General features: G+C 46.8%; 1 protein-coding gene across 4 annotated transcripts; it reads left to right on the top strand.

The window, feature by feature from the left end:
- Positions 1-61: 61 nt before the first annotated feature.
- IDH1 (isocitrate dehydrogenase (NADP(+)) 1) lies at positions 62-25,098 on the top strand. Of its 4 annotated transcripts, none has more exons than XM_084644004.1 (10): positions 62-192; positions 6,126-6,200; positions 7,408-7,535; positions 9,614-9,905; positions 11,965-12,070; positions 14,676-14,853; positions 15,904-16,055; positions 19,687-19,827; positions 20,840-21,002; positions 24,100-25,098. In XM_084644004.1, exons 3-10 carry the CDS (start codon positions 7,414-7,416, stop codon positions 24,191-24,193), a joined length of 1,248 nt encoding a protein of 415 aa, XP_084500130.1. In that variant the 5' UTR covers positions 62-192; positions 6,126-6,200; positions 7,408-7,413; the 3' UTR covers positions 24,194-25,098. The 4 variants fall into 4 exon arrangements, with proteins under 4 accessions (XP_084500130.1, XP_084500129.1, XP_084500128.1 ...); XM_084644001.1 differs by lacking the exon at positions 62-192 and adding an exon at positions 4,014-4,172; XM_084644003.1 differs by lacking the exon at positions 6,126-6,200 and having other exon boundaries at positions 73-192.

The following is a 25,098-nucleotide window of genomic DNA, read 5'->3' as shown; positions in this document are numbered from 1 at the left end:
ACCAGGCCGCGGCAATCGAGCCGCAGAGCAATCCACCCAGGGGCCGCCCGGCTTTTGCCACCGCAGAGCGGGAGGCTGGCCAAAGTCCCTCGCGCGCGCTGGCCCCAGAGATCCCTGCCTTGTCCTTGCGCGCGCCCCGCACGTGGGTTGCTGCAGATCGTGGGCGCCAGGAGGAAGCATAATGGAGCGGAGGTGGGCAGAGGAGCGGGGAACCCCGCTGCATTTTAATTTTCCTGCACGGGTAAATGTTGGGGGTGCCTCCTTTTGGGTCTTTGTGGCGGTCCTGCATTTGGGCCGGGGCAGGTTAAGAGGGATCGAGCTGAGCCCTCCAGCCTGCAGTGTTTCCTCTTACACCAGCATTGACACATGATCGACTCAGCTTTTATCTAGGATTCAAAAGGGAAGGGTCCATGCGTGGGTCCATGTCTATAGCTCTCTGTAAATGAATTGTGAACTTCACCAGGCAGATTTTATTAAGCAAACACTCACTCGCATTTACAAACTCTGTTAGCAAAGGTAGTAACCTAGAATGGGGGGAGAGGGGGAAGATTGAGTGCGGGATGTTCAAATCCTTGCAATTTAGATTCCATCTATGCTCCAAAACCCCGTTCACTTTTACACCTGGTTTGAAAACTGTGAGGGGAAGGAGAACCATGAAATTATTGCAAAGAATTCATCCTTTTCTAGTCAAAATGTGAGTGAAATGTGTGATTAATATTTCAAGCATAGTCAGAGGATGGGATTTTCAAAAGTTCTTAGCCTCGGCATAACTCGGCTCTCCTTAAATTCAACATTGACATTCTGATGGTTTCCAATGATAGCACAGTTGAGCCAACACTGGACATTGTTTCAAAATCCCACCCCTGGTGTATGCAGGACCTGACAGACTGCTGTCTTGTATAGTTATTCACACCTGTACATAGTGGGTGCCAAAATGCAACCAAATCTCACTTCCCTCCTCATCTACTTTGGACACGTGTAAATGACTATACACTGTGCAAGTCCCACAACCCCTAAATTAAACAAGAGGAATCAGTCTTCTTCAGACATATAACCTCCAGTGCCAAAGTCACAGAATGTGTAAACATCATAAGCTGAACAGCACTGGAATGCTTTCTTTTTTCTCTTTTTTGGGGAATTGGGGGGCAATGGCGTTTGTTTAAATTCTTGCAAATTAAGTTCCTTTTCCTGCAAGCACTTCTTCTCTTCTATTCTATAGAGGTCCTTATACTGTGTGATGACCTCTGTAGCATTTGAGCACCTTCCAGTTGTAGCACTTTGCCTTTAAATAATGTGACTAACATCTCTCACATATTTATTCTCTCCTCCATGGCCCAGGGGGAGAATTTTGTACAGCTAGTTGTCTTGGTAAGGTATTTTTGTTAGTGGTAGTAGTTGTGGTTTTTGTTTGGTTGGGTGTTTTTTTAGTATACATTTATGTTAGAGAAGATCAAAGAAGTGCACCTTGCACTGGGGTTTGTGAGGTTCCTGAGGGAGTTCATTCCACAGCCTCAGGCCACCCCACAGAGAAAGCTCTGTCTCCTGCACTGACAAGCATTGCTGTTTTTTGTAGACCATTCCCCTGTGCCAAAGGAGTAAAGTTCTCAGTCACAGTCTTCATCCCAGAGCTCTAGGCAGTCTTTTAGATATCCTGGGCCCAGGCCAGGAGTGCCTTGAAAATAAACACCAAGACCTTGAACTGGATTCTCAATATTCTATGGGAAGCCAGGATAGAGAGTGGGGGACAGGGCCTATGTGTTCATGGTAGCCTGTATGGCTGAGGAGACTTGCTGCAGCATTCTGTACCAGTTGGAGTTTCCCATGTGCTGAGGCTTCATGCTCAGGTACACGGCATTGTTGTAATTCAACTGAGAAATGATGAAAGTGTGAATGAGTGAGGCCAGATCATCATTCTCCAGCATGGGATGGAGTCTTCTAGCCAACCAGAGATGTTAGAAAGAGACACGCCTGGATGCTGCCACGAATACTCTTAAACTGAGGACTGAATTGACCAATTGTGTGTCTGTTCCTTCAACCAAAGGAGACTGCTACTGCATTTAACTTTAAGCACCAGAAGTCTCTTTGAACTCAATAGATCATGTGTGCAGGTGTCTGCAGGGTCAGGGATTTACTTTTTGGGAGGAAAACTATAATTTTGTATCTGCTATTATTTTCTTAATATCTTGCACTACAGCATCTTTTGTCTGACATTCTCAAAGGATTTTACCAACACTAATTCTCTGTTCAGTGCACTGTTTAGCAGAGGACAGCCTGAAGATGCAAGTAGAATAAGGTTGGAAAATGCACATTCACCAGTGCCCTGTGGCCACATTACACCAGCGCCTTTCTGGGGAATGCCCGTGGCACAGAGATCTCCCTGGCAGATTCACACTGACTCTGCCTCTCTTCTTGCAAGAGCTATTGCCATAGGGTCTGTGTTGGGGCAAACCAGGGTGTGAGTTGGCACAGCCAAGGCATTTCTACAGCCCAATGATTCCCCAGCTAATGCAAAGCTCAAACGGGTGGTGGCATGAGTTACGGCTGCCTTCAGAGCTATCCTAACCTGCACCATGCACTGGCCCAACCCCCAGCAGCCCCAAGACATGGGGGAGACAATTCACCTCCTCTCAACCCCTGTGCCAAGGTCTGTACAGTGATGATTCTGGCCCAAAGGGAGCAGGTTGACAGGAGGCCCCAGCAGAGAAAAGTGAGTGAGAGGAGGGATAGGAAGGAATGAAAGCTGGGTTGTGGGCAGAACTGTGAAAGGGAGGGCTAGACACTGAAAACTGATGTTGGGGTCTGCTTGACTATCCCTGCTGTAGGGGATAGTCAATAGGTGGACCATGGGGCCAAATCCAGACCGCTAGATGCTTTTTATTTACTTATCATTATGATTTGTTTTCTTTTCTCTGGAGTCTGGACCTTGACCAAGAATTTGAACCTTGCCAAAAAATAATTGACTACCCCTGCCCTACAGCCCGACACAGGACCACAGGGCTATGGTCTGAAATGGAGGGGTTGAGGGGCTTGGCTGGTAACCCATGGGGATACAAAACCCTGGCGGGACCTCAGCCTCACCTGAGTAACTGTATAACCTTTGTGGGAGCATCTGCCCGCCTTGGCCTCCCTTCTTCCCACTGCTGCCTCCCCCTTCCCTCTGATCCCACCTTTCCTCTACCTCCCTTCCCTTCTCTTCTCCTTCCTCCTCCCCCCCCCCCCCCGCTGTCTCCCCAAGGCCGGCCTTAGGGGTGGGCCACCTGGGCGACTGCCCGGGGTGCCATAATCAAGGGGGTGCTGTGCAGTAGTGCAGAGGTGCACACTACCCATGTGGAGTCAAAAACTGCTCCTGGCTGGCAGGGGAGTGCTGCATTGGGGGCGGGGAGCACCCAGATTTCTCCCAGGGGAGTAAGGGGGAGGCAAATGGTGATGCAACACAGCTACTGCTCACCCTCCTAAGGGGCAGTAAGGGGGGAAAACGAGGAGCAACACCAAGTGCTCCGGCGCATCCAGGTCACTTTCCCCATCTGGGCTGGGCTGCGGGTCCAGCATCAGGAGTAGCCGCTCTCTGCCTTCACCTCAGGCAGCCCAGGTGGGGAAAGTGACCTGGACGCAGGGAGCCCCCACGTCGCTCCCCGATCCCCCCACCCCCCACAGCACCCCAGAGGAGCAGCGTTCCCGGGGGGAGTGAGCAGCAATGCCGGCTCTCCCAGCACCCAGAGCCCTTTCCCCACCTGGGCACCGGAGGGAGGTGCAGGGCTTCGGGGTGCAGGAGGGTGGGGAGCCCACAGGGGCAATGGGGGGGGGAGGGACTCCGTGTCCACGGGGGCCAGGGCCACCAAAATACAAGCTCGCCCAGGGCCTCATTTTCCCCGTGCCTCCCCTTTCCCCCCCATAGCACCCCCACCCTGACTGCTGCCCCCCGCCCCACGGCAGGACAGGCCCCGCCCCGCCCCGCGTGGGCCGCCCTCAGCGGCTGCCCGTTGGCGAGCCCATGGGCGGGCGCGGCCGGCGGAGGCGGGCCCTTGGGGCCAGGGCGAGCCGGGGGCCGGCAGGGGGAGCCCGGCCGGCGGCGAGCAGAGGCACCGGGAGCAGGAGCCGGAGCCGGAGCCGGAGCCGGAGCAGGAGCAGGCCGGGTGCGGAGACAGCGCTGCCCAAGCCCCTGACAGCCCGAGGTACGCGGGGCGCCGGGGGCGGGCCGGGAGGGGCTGTCAGTGACAGCTGCCCGCGGGGCACCGAGGCTCCGCGGGCCGGGCCGGGCCGATCCGTGCCCGGGTGCCCGGCCCAGGGGCAGGTAGCCCGGTGGGGAGGGGGCCAGGCTCGGAGAGGGACGGGGTGGGTGCTGGGCCGACGTGGCGAGGAAGGGGTCAGGCTTCTCTCTGGAAATGGGGGCCTGATCGCGGGTGGGGGGGGGGGACAGCCAGCCGCCCCCTCCCTCCCTCCCTTCCCCCCTCCGCCACCTCAACCATGGAGACCTTTTACCTCCGGCCTGTTTGCACGGTCCCCTTTGTCCCCTGAGTACGCGGGGCTGTTATCTGACCTCTGTACTTTACCCCCCAGCAAGAGCTGCAGCTGTAAAACAAACCGCCCCTCAGCCGGGCTGAAAGCCGTGATCTGGCCTCCCTTAAAGCGGGCGCCTTCGCTCCAGAGTGGCATAGTGGGTGGGGGTGCGGGGGCCTGTCAAGGCTGTCCCTTGTCATATCAAATTATAGCTGCTTCATGACAAACAAAAGCTTCAGAGCGAGACTCTGTTGTTTAGCTTAGATCACTTTTACATTATACAGGCCTAGTCTGAGTGGAAATGCTTTTGTTTCTTTGTATAACCTAAAGTGTGAATTTCAGCCAGTATAGTTATACCAGAATAACCTCTCCTGTGGACATTTCTTGTATGAGTGGCTTTTTTTGCCGGAGAGGTTAGTTATTTCACTCTAGAAGGGGTTTAAGCTAAACCAACAAAAAGCCAGTCTTCTTCCAGAATAAGATTGTCTGTGCAGGGAGTTATAATGGCATAGTTATACTGATATAACAGGTAAAACTTTCCCAGGCACACGAGACCCACAACCAAATTCTGATCTCAGACCTTGCCAGCACTGCGATTCCAGCCACTGACATAGCTGCACCATTGCACATTTCTAATGTGGATGTGATTTGAACTGTGTAACTTGCAATAAACTACACTATGCAATGAGCCTCTCCTAATGAAAGAGTGTTGGGAATGTCCAATCCAGGCCTCTTTGGCTTGGTGTGTGGGCTGAGGATATGAAAGGGGAGAGGATGTTGTTTTAAAGTCCGTGCTCTGTGGCAAGAATGTGGGAAACCTGAAAGGGAGAGATCAGTGAAGTAACTGACTGTCAGAGGTGAGCTTCTTAATAGGATGGCCAAATCCCATGTGTAGATGTTCAAATCAGTGTTTAGGTGTCTACATGTTTTATTGTCTCTGTTTTACAGATGGGGGAACTGAGGCTCATACGCCATAGCCATACTAGGGAAAATGTTGTTAGTTAACATGTTTAAATGCATCTTTTAATTTTTTTTTCTACTGATGACAAAGGCTAGAGTGGGTAGCAGCCAAACATTCAAAAATGATCACTTTTGGTTGCCTTATTCTGGGCTCACAAACTTTTCAAACACCCCAAAATCAATGGCCTCTTTCTTGAAAGTGTTGGTCTAAATGAATTGCTAAAGTCACCCAGAGCCAGAAAAAGAACACAGAATCTTTTAACCGGTAATTCTGTGCCCTAATCACAAGACCCTTCTCCCTCCTCGTCACTGAAAAAACATGTTTGAAAATTGGGCCTGGAGTACTTATATATGTGGGCTGAGCCTACTATGAGTCAGCCAAAGTTTTGTGAATGGCCATTTATATAGTGGCTTGTAATAAAAACTAGGCAACCATATCTAATATTGGCAAGGACGCTATCTTTGAATAGAATAAAAAATGTTTACCTTTAAAATGTTTCAGATTGGTCGTTATTCAAATTGATGTGTCCAGATGGGATTATTAGTAGCATAAGGCTGCAAATTATTGCCACTTCGGAAGGTGGGTTTTTAGAGGAAGTAAAAAAATGAAGCATGATCTAGTGGTTGAAGCACAAGACTGAATCAGGAGTTCTCTGTTCTGTTCCCAGCTCTGCCCCGGACTCTGTGTGACCTTGGGCAAGTCACTTACCCTCCCTGCCTCGCTTTCCCCATCTGTAAAACAGGTATGCTACCCCTTTCCTACCTCAAAGCTTCTTGTGACGAAGAATGCAAAGCAATGTTTGTAAATGGCTCTGAGATCCTCAAATGAAAGCTGCTGTATCAATTATGAAATATTTATATTAATTATGCCATTACTTTAACGTAAAAAAGTCTAAAAATGGACTGGCGACATGAATGCTGAATAAGAATTACTAATGCAAAGAATTTTTACTGTCAGTAAGGATCAGTATTTACATATTAAGGCCCCAAATCTGCAAACACTTATGCTTGTGCATAACTTTACTCATGTGAGTCCGTCCCATGGAATCCAGTGAAACTACTCATGTACATGAGGTTGTGCATGGGTATAAGTGTTTACAGGATCGGGGCCTTAAACATGAGTTTCCTGTATCTAAGTTGAGAACTTAAAATAGCTAATGAGAACTACGTTGCTGGATTGCGTTTGAGAAAAAATTGCCAAGTCATAGCTCTTGTGTAACCAGAAGTAGTAACTAAGCAATGGTAGCCATTTGAAAGTAGAGCATAAAGTGTTTGAATAGTGCCTTTTGTTGACAAGGATCAAGATGCAAATAGGAGCCATATAGAGTCTTGGTGGAAAATATTTTTAATGACTCTTGACTCCAATACTTTAGGAGTACTCTGTTTTCAGAAAACAGATCCGTTCCAGTACTTTAACCCCAAAAGTAAGACATTCAAGTTGTATTTGTATATCCTTGGCATTTCTGTACCAATGTGACATTTTACTCCTGGAGGGGAAAAAAAGAGCAGTGATGAGCTGATCTCTACTAAAATGACTATGTATCACCAACCTAAAGCATTCAAAAATCGTGAGTCTTGTCCCTCAAAAATCATGAGATTGGCTTAGAAATCATGAGGGTTTTTTAACTAATAAATTTTGAACTCTCTTTATTTCCCTTCTGGATTTGGAGCCTTTGGGAGACACTTAGGGCACATTTTCAACCTTCTCTCCACAACCACGAGGATAGAAACGTACATGAAAGTTGAGATTGTCCCCTAATCAGAAGCATCCAGGAGCTGGGGCTTTAAGAAAAGTACCACATTTCAGGAGATTCACAATAAAATGAGTGTTTGCAACACTGCTAAAGGATTAGTGTTTGTAGGATTGGGACTTTTTTTTTCTGTTCATGTTATAAAAATGTGCATTGCTTAATACCGAGAGAGTTTAGTTTGTTTTTACATCTTATTTAGTTCAAGATGTCCAAAAAAATCCATGGAGGGTCTGTTGTGGAGATGCAAGGAGATGAAATGACTCGGGTGATTTGGGAACTGATTAAAGAAAAGCTGATTTTTCCATATGTGGATCTGGACCTGCACAGGTAACCATATATATGCATCTGATGAAGTGAGCTGTAGCTCACGAAAGCTTATGCTCAAATAAATTTGTTAGTCTCTAAGGTGCCACAAGTACTCCTGTTCTTTTTACATATAGTGTATATGGCTGATTTACTGTTGTTGGGCATTGGTTTATATTTTTGTATATGTGGGGTTTATACCTTGTCAGAGAACTGGCTCCCATGAACATCTCCCCTCCAGCACTCAGTGCTCCTCTGCTTGGTTTGCAAAATGATTGGTTCTGAAGACCACCAGGAAGGGCTCAGTCATCTACTGAAAGCCAGTACTTTGTGGTGAGAAACCTGTTTGCCAAAATGTCTTTGCTATGACCTCATTCCTGCAAACACTTTCACTGACAGTCTCCTTGCATGGTGTCCGCCCAGCAGTAAGTGGATTAAACTGTGCTGTGCCTCTTAGAAGGGACAGCACAGGAGTCAGAGCCCAGGTGTTCAGTTACCACCTTTGGCCCTCCTTAATTCTGGGCTGCTCTAAGTCTAGTGATGCCTCCAGTGTTAGAGCAGCATGCATAGCTGCCTGTATGCTTTATGCAGCCTAAATCAGCTGGAATTCAGAGCTTTTCAGCGATTTCTCCTTAACCCCCTGTCCCCAGCACATCCCTACACGGACAGCTTTACTGAATGATAGTATTGGGCTCCCATTGGCCTTATGCCAACGTGGGGGAATTCCCCACAGGGCCTTTTTACCCATTTAGGCTGCTGGAGTGGTATAAAGGGGCTGTTGCAGGGAATGGAACAGGATTAAGCCGTGTTTGGATTAGTCTGTGACTGTTCACACTTCTCACTGTTTCATAAACTGTATCCATCCACCTTTGCTCACCTCCACAATAAAAATAGGAGCAAGTTTTTAAGAAAACGGGGAGGGGGAAAAAAATCACACCTATCGGAATGTGATGACACTGCCTACAAGACTTATTTTAGCAAAATAAAGAGCTATTCCTTCCCTTCCTAGCCTCAGAGTAGTAGGTCAGAATTACAGTGGCAGCAGCAATGTTCATGGGTTTTTATTTTCCCAGTTGTATGGAGAGATCTTCAGTGGTGTCAATCATTAGTCAAACCCACCGAGTCTGACCTTTTCCCTACTTACAAAGCGGTTTGCTTTTGTTCTGGAGACTCCACCTCCTACTTGCCCAAGATTTACTGCTTGCTGGTGCCAAGAGGAACTTACAGGAACCTAGCAGCTTACTGCGCACACACACACACTGTCTGGAGGAGTGTCCATTCTTAAAAAGTGGGGAAGAAGACTGAGACTGTCTTCCCAAGCACAGTGGATACATTAATGCCCTGTTTTACACGTAACTGATTATACTTTGAGGACAAATATGCAAAGCACAATTGTTCATAAAAACGGTCATGAGTATAGTAAACGTTTTCCCCTCCACTGTTTTAAAGAAATAAGTTCAGATGTACTTTTAAAGTGTAACCGTGTGCTGACTCCATCATCACTGGTATTATTGTTTGTGGAGTCCTGTTGGTGTGCTTAGTGTTATGTATTACGCAAAGAAAGCCACAGTCCCAGCCCCAAGAAGCTTGCAGTAAAAGGGTATAATTCACTCAGGGTTTATGCTGATTTGCACGCAGGCAGAGGGCCCCATAACGGAAAGTCCATCGGGGAAGGCTGAAACAATGCAAAACAGCCACAACTTCACTTGAGCTGCCAGGGTGATAGGTTGACAGAGATCATAAAGCAGGTGGGTACTAGCTGAGAATGGGGCATGGCCAAGGCAGCTGGGGATGCAGGCATCTATGTATCCTTGCAGCAGATGCTGTTGGCAGGGCTCCTACACAGCCTCAACCATAAACTAAAGCTACCCCTGCACCCTCACCTGCAGAAATCTTGAGGGAAGATACTGGTGTTAAGACCATCTACCTTCCCTTGTTTTGACTCCTGCTGGAGTGCAGGTTGGCTCAATGTAGATAACAGTAATGACAGAATTCTAGGACTGTGTGTGTGTTGTCCATTTTTATCATGTAGGACCATAAGCATCTTAGACTGATCCATCTGGTGACTTTGATTATTGATTATTTTGGGGGGTTATTTGTAGCTATGACTTGGGCATGGAACATCGTGATGCGACCAATGACAAGGTGACAGTAGAAGCAGCAGAAGCGATAAGGAAGTACAATGTTGGCATCAAGTGTGCTACTATCACTCCGGATGAGAAGAGAGTGGAGGAGTTCAAGCTGAAGCAAATGTGGAAGTCTCCAAATGGGACAATTCGAAACATTCTGGGTGGCACAGTCTTCAGGGAGGCTATTATCTGCAAAAACATCCCCCGGCTGGTATCTGGATGGGTGAAACCCATCATCATTGGCCGTCACGCTTATGGGGACCAAGTGAGTTACTACTTTAGGGCCATTCTCTGTTTCTTTTTATCTGTACTTTATTTAGGTGAACACTCTTATCCCAGGGAACAGGTCTGGTACAAAACAGCATGTGCCCAATATGCATGTGATATCTCTTAAGGGCCATATTTTAGCTGCTTTTGCACAGATCCACGAGGGGGTGGAGATGCACTCATCATGCTCCTGCTTATTAGCTGGTCGATGACTGGAGCTACTGCAGTTCTACTAATATACAGAAGCCTATGCTGGAGGTAAAGTGCACTGTTTCTTATTAAAGAGTGTAGTAATTACCAACTGCCCCGAAGGCAAGCTTACTACCTTAGCCGTCTAGAGACAGAATGTCTCTAGCGACTGTTCCCAAGGCCCTCCTCCCACCCCACTGCAGCTATGACTGTATAAGAGACTCTACCACTAAATTTTTTCCTTCCTCTTGTCCCAGTGTTGTCAAATTGTCTGAAGTACTTCCAAGTAGCCCAACATCCAAATTACTTCTCCATTCTCCCTGTTTCCACCATGGGCAGCTTTTGTAGAGCCAGGTACTCATTTCATGCAAAAAAACAACCCGAAACCAACAAAACCCACTTGCTTGGTTACTTTCTAGATTGTGCCTGGGATGCATCCGATGAAGTGATCTGTAGCTCACGAAAGCTTATGCTCAGATAAATTTGTTAGTCTCTAAGGTGCCACAAGTCCTCCTTTTCTTTTGACATTTTATTGTTTATTTGGACTTACAAATAACTCATGTCATTTGAGCACCTGATTTAAATTAAAAGTTTGACATCCTAGTGAAAAAGCATTTGTCCCTTCTTTGAGTGATTGTTTGCAGAGATTCCACTCTCGGTGCAGAAATGATTGAGGGAGGGTTGAGTTTTGTTTTGTTCTGAAGCTATTCAAGTGAAACAAAATGGTGTGGAAGGCTGTGTGGTCCCGTGGGAAGGGTAGTGGACTGGAAGTCAGACCTGGGCTCTGCTCCCAGCCCTGCTACTCACCTGCTGTGTGATGTCAAGCAAGTCATAGCAGATTTGTACCTCAGTTTCCCCATTTGTAAAATGGGAATAATGATATAGATCTTCTTTGTAAAGTGCTTTGTAATCTATGGATGAGTGTTATAGAAGAGCTAGGTAAGTCATATGCTTACTTAAAATGCAGGGGACAGCCAAGTATCTAATTCCTAAGAGCAAAAAGAAATGGCCAAGCCCATACCTCACAAAAAAGAATAATTAGTATTATGTCTTTAAGAAATAAATCAAGAGCACTGAATAATTAAGTAGGCAGTGGAAATTACAGTAGGCTAGACAGTATGTTGATAAAGCAAAAGAAGTGGAAACTTGCCAGAGCAAGTGATTAAAGTGAAAGGAATAATAGATGGGAAGAGGTAAAGGAAAAACAGCAAGCCGTAGAGCTTGGGGAAGTTGCAGAAGATCTTAAGAACAGAACATTACGGATGTCAGCAAGGAAATGGTGAGAAGGCTCGAAGGCTGTAATGGAGAGTAGCCTGAAAAGAACCTAATGATGTTTACCCACAGCAATTTGGAAGATGATGATATTCGGTTTTTGTAGCTAAGTTTTACAGTCATGTGATTTTTTTTTTTTTTTTAGGGTGTGTGTTGCCTGCGTGGGCGGTTTTCTCCCATTTGCAAATCCCTGAGAATGACTGATTGTTACTGTAGTTAGGCCTGTGTGGAATTCAGGTCTCAAGTGGAAGGCTAGACACTAGTCGCATAATTCACGGCCATTGACAAGATAATGTAGTTTGGTGCATAGTTGTGTTAATCCAATTATGAAATGGAATCAATAGAATTTCCCAGAGTATCCCTTTTCCCCCTCCCCCACTGAATATTAATAACATTTTTAGAGGCATGCCACTTTAAAATGTCATCTACATCTGGAAAATGTCAGTTTCTGCATGTTTCAGCTCTTTTCGTGCATCTATTTCCACATTTTTCCTAGGAATGTGAATTGCTATTTGACCAAACAGGACTATTTCTCTTGCAGTTTACCTGTGTATTGGATGAAACTACTGAACTTAACTCTTCTGTCTTTTGTACAGTACAGAGCAACAGATTTTGTTGTACCTGGGCCTGGAAAAGTAGAGATGACTTACACACCAAAAGATGGCGGTAAACCAGTGACCTATCTGGTCCATAACTTTGAAGGTATGTATGGTGTCACAAAAGCTGTAATTGCAACTGGTATTTGGCATGATTCAAGTTGATGGGTGTGTCAAATTCACGGCATGATACAGCAGCTATACTTTTATAGGCCTGTTTCATTTGTGTGGGAGGGGAGGAAAACTTTCCAGCGCTGAAAGTTAATTCAGTTTTGTTGGAAATCATAAAGCAAAGAAACACAATACAGAACACACATGCACACCAGACTTACCACTTCTCATGCATCTTGTGTGACACTTGGGCCACTGGTAGCTATGTCAGGCACTGCCCTTCACTGATAACAGAGAGAGAAATTCTCACATCGCAAACTCATCACCATGCTTTGGACTAATTGGCTTTTTGACAGAATCTGCCGAAAACTGCTTGGAGAATGAACTACTTCTGTTACTCCTAGAGGAAATCCCCTCCCCAGAGATCAGGGCTGAGCCATGCTGGCAGGGTAGTGTGTGGGTTCCCAGCCCTGCTGCTGCATTCTAGATAAACAAAGCACTTTGTTCACCAAGGCAGTCAATCAAATGCCTTTCACCAGCACTACGCCATGCAGTTGTGTTGAACATGAAGTTTATGGTTATATGTGAATTATGTACAGATGTGCAAATTATCTTCTCTAAATTATTTTCATGAAAATGTTACACTTGAGGATGTACAAAACTTGGTAGCTATGAGACCCCTAGCCCTAAACGTTCTTTGGAGGACCTTGTAGTCAATCCCATTCTGCTCTGTACGTCACTAAGCATGGCAGGCTGGGTGCCAATTTGCATGCTATGACTAATGGAGACTGGTGATTTGTATTCTTGGATCCTATTCCAACATACTTGGGTTTGGCTTCTTAACAACAGCCAATGTCATCTTAAAACAACTTGGCTTTTGTGACAAATAATCAAACCTGCTTCAGTCATGAAAAGGTCTGGCTGTTTCCTCAACTACCACCAGGTACCTCTGTAATAAGACTCAACTATTTCTGTCATTACCAGGAAAACACATAGGCAGTGGTTCAGTTATCTTACGAGGCACTCCTTCTAACATTATGTTTTGGGTTTCCAAATGAGGGATATCGTCATAAGAAAATTTACTGAAAAATACTGTGGCCAGTGAAACATTTCAAATTAGAATCAATCCTGCAGACCCAGGGAAACCTCCCATTTAAGCCAGTGGTAACTTGGCTTTGAAAATGATAGTGAAGGTCTAAGGCATTTGGATAAGAATGAGCCCATTTCAGGTTTCTCACTAAGGGCCCCAACCAACTCTTATTGAGGTCAACGCGAAGACTCTCCTAGAGATCAGTCAGTGGGAACGGCCTTATTGAAGTCGATGGGATTTTGTCATTGACTTAATCAGGCCCAGGAACCTCAATCTTTTCATTTCGGTAATTGTCAACAGTAGGAAGACAATTCCAGTGTGTCTAGTTTTGATCAAACTCATGGCAGATACAACAGCCTCTAGTATATTTCACAATTCAAAGAAGAGGGAAGGGGCTGTGCATGCTGCTGAGAAGCCTAACCTTCTGTTCTTCCAACCAGACAAGATGACAGGAGAGTTTGGGGGAATTGTGTTTCCGTGGCTGACTGGCTCTGTACTTATTTTTAAATCCGTAGCTCCTGTTGTTCTCAGTAAAATCACCAGAGTTCTCTGTGATATAGTTGTTTCTGCTTCAAAGGGTGATTCCACTTCTATATGCCACACACAGTTTTATGTATGTACTTCAGACTAAATAGGAAATTAGGGAACGTTAATGTATCTTAGAATGCTAGCTTGGCCCACAAGCAGGTCTCTCCTTCCTCCTCCCAGGGTCCGTGCTGAGGAAGGGATTACAAACTGTGGAATGGAGGACATGCACAATTTCCCTGCCTTTCCCCTCAGATATACACAGGCCGTGCACAACCTAGTCAGAACACTGTCCAAGGCTGTGTTGTCTCTTCACTATAGCCCTTATGGGGGCTCTACAAACAGGAGAGCCTTCCTTGCAGCCTGGTGACCATGAACCTGTTATCTCAGGGAGCCAGGAGAGGCTACACAGAGGTCCGAGCCAGTGAAGAGATGCAGGGCCTCCACAGATGGCAGTGAGTCCCGGGACCCACCAAGTACGGAGCTACTCCCACAGCCTTTGTCCACACTGCCAATGGTTAAACCACCACCTCAAAGAAGTAGGATCTCCCACAGCAATTTCCTCCCCAGAACCCTTTTCCATGGTTTTGTTTGTTTGTTTGTTTTTCTCCCCCTCTCTGAGTGGTGGTGATCTGGACCATAGTTAGGAGTCACTGAGGGAAACTACATCTGGCCTACAGCCATGTAAAAAGTTACTTAAGCTTAAAGATCCACCAGGAACCATGCCGAGATCCATGCCTCACAGCACTGAGAGAATTAGATAAATCATGCATGTGTGGGGGAAGAGTCCTATTGTTTGTAACTGAATTCCATCCTGTTATACTTCACAGTTTCTAGGACTGCATCAGGAAAGACAGACTGCCGAGGAGGATTCCAGCCTGCTGGCTGGGAATTCTATAGCATGCTGTCAGAAATGGGGTGGGATTTTTAGCCAGTGTTGTAGTTAATTCTTATTTACTGTTCTCTTTTCTCCCTTTGCTGATAGGCTGTGGTGGTGTAGCTATGGGAATGTATAACCTTGACCACTCCATCAGGGATTTTGCACACAGTTCTTTCCAGATGGCATTATCTAAAGGCTGGCCCCTGTACCTGAGCACCAAGAACACCATTCTGAAGAAATATGATGGACACTTTAAAGACATCTTTCAGGAGATCTATGAAAAGTAACTAGTACAGATTGTTACTTCCAGTTTTTCTCTTCCAGAGCATTTTTTCTGTAGTAGAAAGATGGTTCTCTTATTCTTTGTGAACCCCCACCGTCAATTCAGAGCCCAAACCTGTGAAGTGCTCAGCACCTCCTACGAAGTGCTTAGCACCCCCTGCTCTCATTGAAGCCAGGATGGGGCACTCAAGCATGTGCTTAAGGGCTCTCCTGAATCAAGGCTTTGGTGTCCATCTCCACTGGCATCTATTGATGATAAAAAGAAAGCTTTGGAGATTTGGATGGAGTCATGGAAAATCCCTGACGAATTGCTTTAGAACTTGAACCTCACTAATTTTTAGTAAAGCACTGCAAATCTCGTGTCTTTAAAATGTACATATGTATACTCTTAAATGGCCTATGTTATAAAGAGGGAATATGTCTAGATTTTGGTAAATTGTTGCTTGGCCTTTTTTAAAGAAAGTATCTTGCCCCACAGCTCTCCTAATTAACCAGGGAGGTCCTTGATTATTAGACTCCAATTGACCCCAGAAATAAGATCACACAAAATTCGCTGTAAATTGGTGTCAGAAGCATGGAGCCATATTCTCCTCCCATTCACCAGTTTAATCCCTTTAAATGCAGCTGAGTTGCTGTTGATTTGTCTCAGTGTAAGAGAGAACACCATTGGGCCTACTGATTCTCAAAGCTGAATTCATGAGACAAATTCTTTTAACACTGTTTCCTCTAATTTATGTTTGTTCTTTGTCACATATTTGAGGAGCTCAGCCATTGGTTGTCTTCTCCCCTCCTCCCCCCACCTTTGACTGGTGACATGCCATCTTTATATGCATGCTTCATAAAAACCTATAAAACCAGGAGCAAAATGTATTCTGTACATCCTGTCTTTTCAGGTGCTGTTCAAGGCACATAAACATCTTCATCTCAGCCCACAGGCTCTTTCCTCTCCCATTTCCCGATGGAAGTTAAGGATTTCAGCCTTTCACCTGTATGTTGCACTGACCAGAACTGTAATTGCCAGAAGCTACCTGGTGGTTTTCTTGTTTTTCAGAGAATACAGGCCCCAGTTTGAAGCCCAGAAGATCTGGTATGAGCATAGACTCATTGATGACATGGTGGCTCAAGCCCTGAAATCTGAAGGTGGCTTTATCTGGGCCTGTAAGAACTATGATGGTGATGTGCAGTCTGACTCTGTGGCACAAGGTATGACCTGTTACTGTTACCTAGGCTTAGCTCAGCAACGTGCTGGAACAGGAAGGCCACCAGCCTCACGCGGAGCATATCATGCTACGTATCCGTGCGTATGCTTATCCTAGAGCCACTACTTTATCTCCAAACTGTTTGCAGTTCACAGACTCAAGAAAACTAAGTATGAAATGCAAACTTAGCTTTGAAAAGGGACTCTCAATTGGCAGAGTACATCCATCTTCTATTTAGACTTCTCTGTATGATGGCTGTTCCCATACTACAACTACTAATAGCTCTAAACCCAAAGTGCTTGCACCAGTAGCTGGGATTTGGTCACCAAAATGCCTGCATGACTTAACCCAGGGCACAGTGGTGAAAGCTGAGCATGGAAAGGTCACCTCAGCAAATTGGCTCAATGCCCAATGAGCAAAAAAGAAATTGTAATGACATAAAAATGTAACCCAAACGCCAAGAGCCAGATAGATATTGATATGAATAAAATTCATAGCTCTTGGTAAGAATCCTACACAAAGATGTGGCCTGTTGGCATATGTGTGGCACTCGCAGGAAGAACGTCAGTTGAGTAGTGTTCTTTCTTTAGCACCATCAGCAAATTTTGCCTCACACAAAACTTAGAGGGATCCTTGTTCCTTGCCCCAAGAAGCTTCCAGTGACCCAGATCTCAGAGACCTGGAAGGTGAGAACGTGACATGAGCTCCCAGTTTTACATCCCCACAAGCTCCTTCCGTCAGAGGGCATGGCACCAGGAAAACAGGTTTTGTGTTTTTGTTTGTTTGTTTTGTTTTCCGTTTCCTCAGGCTCTCATCTGTGGCTCTGTCTGTGGGAAGGAGCACTCAAACCCAGTGTAAGAGCCTGATCCCATAAGTTTTAAGGTTCATGGAACACCTGTTAAAGTATGGGAGTTCCAAGCACTGGGACTTTGCATGTTGGGACCCTACATGCTGAAGAATGTAGGGGAAGGAAGAATGGCCTCTGCCCCCTGTGGTCAGGGCTGGATTAACCCATCACTGGACCCTAAGCAAACGTACATTTCTCCTGGCCCAGTGCAGAGGGGAGGCTCTGGTAGGGTGACCAGGGTGTCCCAGTTTTAAAGGGACAGTCCTGACATTCAGGGTTTTGTCTTATATAGGAGCCTATTACCCCCTACCCCCGTCCCGATTTTTCACATTTGCTATCTGGTCACCTTGGCGCTGGAGGGTGGGACTGGAGAGAGCCCACTCACCCCACCATGGCAGTTTCTGTCCCGTGGGGTTGGGCCCTGCTCCAGGCATTGTGACCTGGTGCATGAGGTTACAGCACAACTCAGGTTCGGTCCGGTTGCCCCTCTGTCATGACAGGGGCAGAGTGAGGCGGCTGGGCCAAACCTGACTGATGCTGCACCAGGTCGCAATGTGGTCACAACGTGCAATGTCCGGAATGGGGAGCCAGGCCTAGACCTGTGGGACAGGAACCACTGGTGCGGAGTGAGAGCAGGGTGGACTCGCATTCTCCTCTGCCCCTGGGGTCTCCCCTCCATGCTAGGCCAGGATTAGGGTTGTGATGCCAGGGTGAAGGATGGTTGGTGCCCCCTTGGTGGGGCAAGGCATTGGAGGAGGAGGACACTGGCCTATGATTTTAACCCTCTGCCCCCACAAATTTGGGTCCTAGGCATGTGCTTGGTTTGCCTGTGCATCAATCCAGCCATACATGTGGCTAAGGCAGAGGACAGGAAGTCAAGAGACTATAGTTCTATCAATGCCCCTGGGTCCATGTGACATTAGGCAAGCCCTTCAGTCTTTATTTCTCTCTAAGTCGGGGAGGAGAATAATACTCGCCTAGCACACAGAGGTTGCAAAGCAGAACTCATCCATGTTTCGGAAGTGGCTTGAGGTCCTCCCAAGGAGATGGCATGTAAAATCAGAGTCGTCTTATGTTAGACAGGTCTTTAGCTGGTGAACACAAGTGTAGCGCATTGAAATTCCTAGACCAGGTCACTTTACACCAGTGGAGGACCTGGCCCAGATTACCCCAGATGATCAGGTGTGGCGTAGAACAGAAACTTAAATCTCTGTATAGGAGCAGGTTTCTCCTCCCACCCCCAAAGCCCTTTTTCTGATGGAACCTTTCTGTAGGAATGGAGATGACCATGACAAGATAAATGTGGGGAATGAGTAGGGTGATCATATTTCCCAAAGGGAAAACAGGACACCACGTGGGGCTGGCCCAAGCCACTTGCCTGAGCCCTGCCCACTGCACATGGGGCTGGCCTGTGCCTGGCCCCACTCTACTCCGCACACAGGGCTGACCCAAGTTGCTGGCCTGAGCCCTGCCTCTCCCACATCTAGGGCTTTCGCCAAGCCCAGCCTGCTCCCCGTGTGGGGCTGGCATCATTCCTTGCCTGAGCCCTGTTCCCTCACCCCCGCCCCACCCATGCGGCTGGCGTCGCTGCGTCCCCAAACCCTGCCTGCCCCCACACAGCTGGCATCGCTGCTTGCGCAAACACTGTTTCCCCTCCTCACAGGGTGGCATCACTGCTCACCCCCCGCACGTTCCTCTGCGCCCCACTAGGAGTGCACGCCCCACTTTCTTGGCAAAAATGAGCAATTGTCCCATTTGCTCCTGCCAGCTGATGATCACTTGGCAAGAGCAAACAGGACAAATGCCCATTTTTGCTAAAAAAAAGTCATCACAGCTGGGACATGGCTTAAAAAGGGACTGTCCCGGTCAAAACGGGATGTGTGGTCACCTTAGGAATAAGGATTGACAGCAAAATACATGAACAGGTAAGAAGTAGGGCAGTGGAACTGGGAAGCGGGGCAGGAGGAGTGCGCCACAATGGAAATATTGTGGGGGCTCTGCCCCCATGTAAACTTGCACACGCTGGGGTGGGGGAAGACAAGAGCAGGATCCACTGGGGCTGGAGCAGCTGCAGCAGAGCCCAGGATTGAGCCAGGAAGCAGGACGCAGAGGGACTGGAACGGGCCTGGGAGCAGGTAGGAACCCAGCCTGGACCTGGCTCCCCACATCTCCCCCAGCCAAGTCTCCCTGCCTCCCCTCATTTCCTTCACTCCTATCTCTGCACCCTCCCCCCAATAAGGAAATCTTCCGTTCCTCCCACTGCAGCTAGCTTTTCCGAGGCTCATTGCTTTTTTTCCCCTAGGAGAAATCTCTCTCTTGGGAGAACTGAATTTCTCCTCTTGTTGGGACCAGCAAGTGTGAAATGAAATGCAAAATCCAATTGCTAAACAGCCCTGCTGCTCCCATCCCTTTCCCATGCTGCCTTGCAGTTTTGGGTGACTGTTATTTCAGAGCTTTGGGAGTCAATGGGAGAGGAGAGGTGCTCGCAGACTATGAGCTCATTGGTAGTAAAAAAGTGGCTGGCTATGGTGAATATGTATTTGCTTGAAATGGGGCAAAATGTCTGCAGTTTTCTAGTGGCTTTGGTGAATAACTTTTATTATTCAGACACTTGGGAGCAGCTTCCTAAGTCAGAACTGAACAAGTGGGTGTTTTAGTATTTAATGTCTGGCTCGTATTCAGGAATACTGTGTCTGTTTGGCTTCCCTTGTGGCTTGGCAGAGTGGTGTAGCTTTAGCAAGTCAGGGTTTTCAGAGGAAGACTTGACCTATTCGATTATAACCTGCAGGGTATGGTTCTCTGGGGATGATGACCAGCGTACTGATCTGCCCAGATGGCAAGACAGTGGAAGCAGAAGCTGCTCATGGCACAGTGACACGTCACTATCGCTTGCATCAGAAGGGTGAAGAAACTTCCACTAATCCCATTGGTAAGATGCCTCGGGCTTCTCTGACTGATTGCTACATGTAAGAAGGAGTTAAAACTGAGAACACCCGCATTGTTGTTTCTGCAAATTCCTGCATCACAGAATACCACCCATGTTAGTTGCGTGATAATTTGTGCATCTGATGTGGTACTTCTGCAGTGTACAGTACAAGCAGCTTGGAACTGACTGGATGGGAGCAATGAATCGTATACACAATCTCATCTATGAGGTGTTCTGACATCCCTGCATTAATGGTCTAGTAATGGCACCACTGGGTTGTTTTACTTTCAGATAAAATAGCTATACACAGCTGATAAGCAGAAGTGAGCAGAGTGTAGGTTTGTCTATGTGAACGCTTAGTTCACAGCAAGCCGGGATGTAAATCTACCCTGCGCATGTGGACCCTGGTGTTATGCTCGAAAGAGTTCCCTCGTGTGCTTTATTCTACTCCTGTGTAGTTTAAAGCACACTAGCAATGTTTAGTGCAGGGCAGCAGGGTCCACATGGGCACTTAGCACATGGCAGGCTCCTGCAGGATAGATTCACGCCCCAGCAGGCCACGCACTACGTGTGTGTATCAACAAGCCCTATAAAATCATGCTGAAACATCATCTGCACTTGCCCGGAGAATGCGTGTAACGTGTTCTGGGGAAGTAATCCGATTCCAGCTTGCATGGTATTTAATAACTTTGTTTTTATAAGTTTTAACTGCATGTAGCTCTTCGTATTGGCCTGTGTTCATCTCCACCCTGTGCCAGGGAGAGGAGCGAAAGAGATACTGGAGTATGAAAAAAATCCGGAATAGCACATGGGGCTGCTTTAAAAAACAAAGGCGAGACAGTGACATGAAGTCACTCCTGTTCGCACTCCAGATTTCCCCTGAACATGCAGCGTTTCTCATTAACCTTCAGCAGTTGTTCCATTTCTTACTGGGGGGATTTCGTACTTGTTTGTTGTTTCAGTGCCGTCTCATCTTATTGTTTCAGCAGTACAATTATACTCGCTTTCCCTTTAGCCTCCATTTTTGCCTGGACTAGAGGACTAGCTCACAGAGCTAAATTGGATAACAACGCTGACCTCAAGAACTTTGCCACTGCCTTGGAAGAGGTCTGTGTAGAGACTATAGAGGCTGGCTTCATGACAAAGGACTTAGCTGCTTGCATTAAAGGTTTACCTAAGTAAGTATGCGGTATCTGCAGTGCCCTTAAACTGGTCCATGGCATTGCTGGTAAAGTCTGTAGTGACCAGTAGTGCATGGCTGGTTGGTGGGGGGTAGGTTTAAAACCACTGTTTATTATTATTTGTATTACTGTAACAGCTAGGAGCCCCCATCATGGACCAGGACCCCTTTATGCTAGGTGATGTACAAGCACAGAATAATCATAGTAGCTGGCTCTTACATAGATCTCAAAGCACTGCACAAAGGAGGTCAGCATCATTAGCCCTATTTTACAGACTGAGAAACTGAAGGTCAGAGTGCTGAAGTGGTTTGCATATGGTCAAGAGACAGTCCCTGTCCCCAAGAGCTTACGATCTAAGTAGCTCAATCCATTCTGTCTGGCCAATGGTGTAAGAGCCTAGGCTGACCGGAACAGACTGCGAGACAGTTACCGTGGAACAACTGTCTTACGGTGACACTTGCTTTTATTAAATACAAGTGTGAACTGCACTAGTATGAAGGCTTGGTTTCTACACCTCCTAAAACCTACAGACAACTAATCTACAGAATTCTGACCATTCTCTCCTTCACGTGGTGAACTAGATCTTTTGTTAAGAGTGTCGGGATGGCCTTGCATACCATTTGAGCTGCAAATACAGTTACAAAGTGAGGCATGTAAAAAAGGGCCAGTCAGATCCCTCATCATGTCCTTCTACTGTCTTCACATTCTAGTACAGAACTAAGCCCAATGTGAGTTGGTCCTATGTTAACCTGTTAACAAGGGATTGAAGAGAATTGTGCATTGTATAGTTCAAAACTGACTCTACAATCTCTTGGGCAGGCCACTGTATTTACACTCTCCCTATCAACTGTAATATGTGGCCCAAGCCTCCACATACCTGATGCAAATAGAGCCAGTCCTGCAACTTTTCCAAGGATAGGGTGAAAATTGCCTGTAGGCGGGAGGGGCATGTTGTTTTACTGGCAAAGCAACTAATATACACGTTCTCATTATAAATCAGTTAGTGGAGAACGCCATATAGCCTAAGACCAGTAGCAACAACAAAACAGGTAAAAGGGAAAGCAGTCCTGCTGTTAATCCTAGGCAGAGGTTGTCTTAATAGTCTAAGCACTAGGTATGGCATACGTAAACAGGAGCTGCAGGTTCAAATCTGGGGGAGAGCAACTCAGTCCTTTCTGAGGTAGATACAATATGAAAGTCTTTCAGAGTAACAGCCGTGTTAGTCTGTATTCGCAAAAAGAAAAGGAGGACTTGTGGCACCTTAGAGACTAACCAATTTATTTGAGCATGAGCTTTCGTGAGCTACAGCGCACTTCATCGGAGGCATTCAGTGGAAAATACAGAAGATGTTTGTTTTTATACACACAAATCATGAAAAAATGGGTGTTGATCACTACAAAAGGTTTTCTCTCCCCCCACCCCACTCTCCTGCTGGTAATAGCTTATCTAAAGTGATCACTCTCCTTACAATGTGTATGATATGGCCCACCTTGATTATCATACACATTGTAAGGAGAGTGATCAACACCCATTTTTTCATGATTTGTGTGTATAAAAACAAACATCTTTTGTATTTTCCACTGAATGCCTCCGATGAAGTGAGCTGTAGCTCACGAAAGCTCATGCTCAAATAAATTGGTTAGTCTCTAAGGTGCCACAAGTACTCCTGTTCTTTTTATGAAAGTCTTGTAGATGAGACCTTAAGTGATGTCTTGTCTGCTCTGGGGATCTAGAAGATCCCTGGGACTTTTCATAGGAGAAGGGGTTTGTGCTTCTCCTTTTTTGTCCAAACATTTCCCCCTTCCCTTACTGTTGGCACCCAGCATAGTACACTGTTATCTGCATGTCTGCTGCATTCCTGCAGTGGCTTCATTTCAGTGCTGCTGCCTACATAGCTGATCCTTCTGGCTGAAAGGTGCTGATGTGGGTTTTATACTCTCCTAATGTGACATTAAGCTCTTTTAGAGACTGTTGAAGCATGGTTACTTCTGGGTTTTGTTTTACATGAATTCTGAATGCAGCTGCAGCCACAGTCTGTCCAGGAGGGTGCTCCTCACCCCCGGCCCTCCGGACCGCATCAGGCCCCTGCCCCGCAAAACCCCAGTCCTCTCCCATCTGTAACCTGAGCCGGTTGTGGACTTGCAGTTGCTTAGTTTCTGAACCATGCTTAGAGAACAGTTGTACACGCTCATGCTCCACACATTCCATTTCCTCACCCTCATGTCCTGCCCTGACACCAAGTGGCAAGACCTTTTACCACCTGTGGAGGGTGAGGATCCCTGGTGGACCAGCCTGTGTTCCACCTTGGTCCCACAGCAGACTGGGGATATAAGCTGGCTGTTCCTTCATGGAGCCATGAGCACAGCCGTGTACCTGGCATGGTTCACCTCCCTCCTTGACACCTGTCCATTTTGTGGCATCGGGGAGAACCTAATGCACATCTACATCTTCTCCTTAGGTTTGGCTGCCCTTTTCCCCGCATCTCCTGATTTATGCATGCCCTATCCCGGCCCCACTAAGTCAAGAGATCTCCTCATCAACCTCCTCTTAGCACTGACCAAGGTGGCCATCTATATAACCAGGAGGAGGATGCTGGATGGGAAGTTGCTCTGCAATTGTGGGGCCTATTTCCACTCCTTGCTTCGATCACGCATCCAGGCAGAGTTCCTCTGGGCTGTGTCCACTGGCTCCCTAGACACCTTGAAGGAGTAGTGGGTGCTGTCTAGGGTTCTCTGCTTGGTGTCCCCTTCTGGATCCCAGATTTTGGCTCTAACACCTCACTCTTGTCCCAGTTTTTCATTTGTTCTCCCACAAACTTGCTTGAGCCCTGGGCTCAGTAGCTCCTCCCCTTAGGCTGAGGGAGGGGCCTTGCCCCCCAGAACACAATAGGTGTTGTTGCCTAGCTCTCTGTCACACTCCCCTTCATATTGCAAGGGCCCTTGCACAGAAGTAACCTTCACGCTATAAGTTGATCAGTGTTTTATACAACTTCTTCAGAAGCATTATAACTCAAAGCCTGAAGAGCATTTTTCCCTTTCCGCTTGGCAGCATCAGTGCCTTAAGGTGGCTGTTTGGTGTGTTTTTCCCTCTGCAGCGTGAAGCGTTCTGATTACTTGAATACCTTTGAGTTCATGGAGAAGCTTGCTGAAAACTTGAGCCTGAAACTAACCTCGCAGCCCAAACTGTAAGTTCAGCCGTCAGGAAGCGCTCTGCAGAGAAGCCCGCCTCTGTCCGATGACTGGCTTACACTGCGGTGTGTAACATTTCGCAGTGCTGGGAGAATTGACATGTTCACCTTTTTTTTTAAATGAAACCTGTTTAAAAACCTGTTTTAACTCATTAACTGTGAGGGTGGGGGGTCTATTTCGCCAGCCATCTGAATGTGGTAGGACACCTAACAACATTCAGATCAGGCCAGGGCTTCCCTCCTTGATTAATCCCTCACTACTGCCTCTTCCCCCCACCCCCACCCCCTTCTGCCTCACTTCAAAACTAGAGGATGATGCATGAGTGGTAACCTACTGTACAGCCACTGGCAACCTACAGTACAACAGACATGTAGAAACTGGAACAGTCCTCTCCTCTCCCGCATCATCCACTGACTGTGTACAGTAAACTCCATCTTTTCAATAGTCTGCCTTATGAATGCATTAAACCAACTTCCTTGATAATGGCAACCAGAGCACAGTAGTCTGGTGATGAGGGGTTACTTGAATCAGAGCTATAGCAAAGAGAGCGCCCTTAATGAATGCTGGAAGCTTGTTTCAGTTCCCTAGGGTTAACGGCTACTAAACCCATGATGTAGTGGGGTGTGGGGGGGAAATATGCTCTGTATTTCATTATACAACCTTCTCACTGCATGGGAAGCATGGGCACTGGTAGGAGGTAACAATTCCTATGTATTTCATAAAGGTGCAATTACTCAAGCTGCTTTCTTCAGGCAGCTGAATGCTTCTCATTCAATCTCCTATATCGTTGTGACACTTCAATGTTCAGCATTATGGTCTATTGTGAAACACTATTCCAGCCATGGTTTGTTTTTTCCCCTTGAAGGGTATTTGTTCGGACTAAAATAAAACCAGAACTAACATCC

Source organism: Lepidochelys olivacea, assembly GCF_965140295.1.
Source record: "Lepidochelys olivacea isolate rLepOli2 genome assembly, chromosome: 11".
In the NCBI taxonomy this organism is placed as follows: domain Eukaryota; kingdom Metazoa; phylum Chordata; order Testudines; family Cheloniidae; genus Lepidochelys; species Lepidochelys olivacea.
The sequence above is the reverse complement of the archived record's forward strand: the minus strand, read 5'-3'. Positions and strand labels throughout refer to the sequence as shown.

What these genes read in the sequence shown, in the direction of transcription:
- IDH1 (XM_084644004.1), top strand. Translation starts at nt 7,414, where the DNA reads ATGTCCAAAAAAATCCATGGAGGGTCTGTTGTGGAGATGCAAGGAGAT. An exon ending in TTTCAGGAGATCTATGAAAA is followed by an intron (nt 14,854 to 15,903) that starts GTAACTAGTACA and finishes CTTGTTTTTCAG; the next exon opens with AGAATACAGGCCCCAGTTTG. An exon ending in AACTTCCACTAATCCCATTG is followed by an intron (nt 19,828 to 20,839) that starts GTAAGATGCCTC and finishes CTTTCCCTTTAG; the next exon opens with CCTCCATTTTTGCCTGGACT.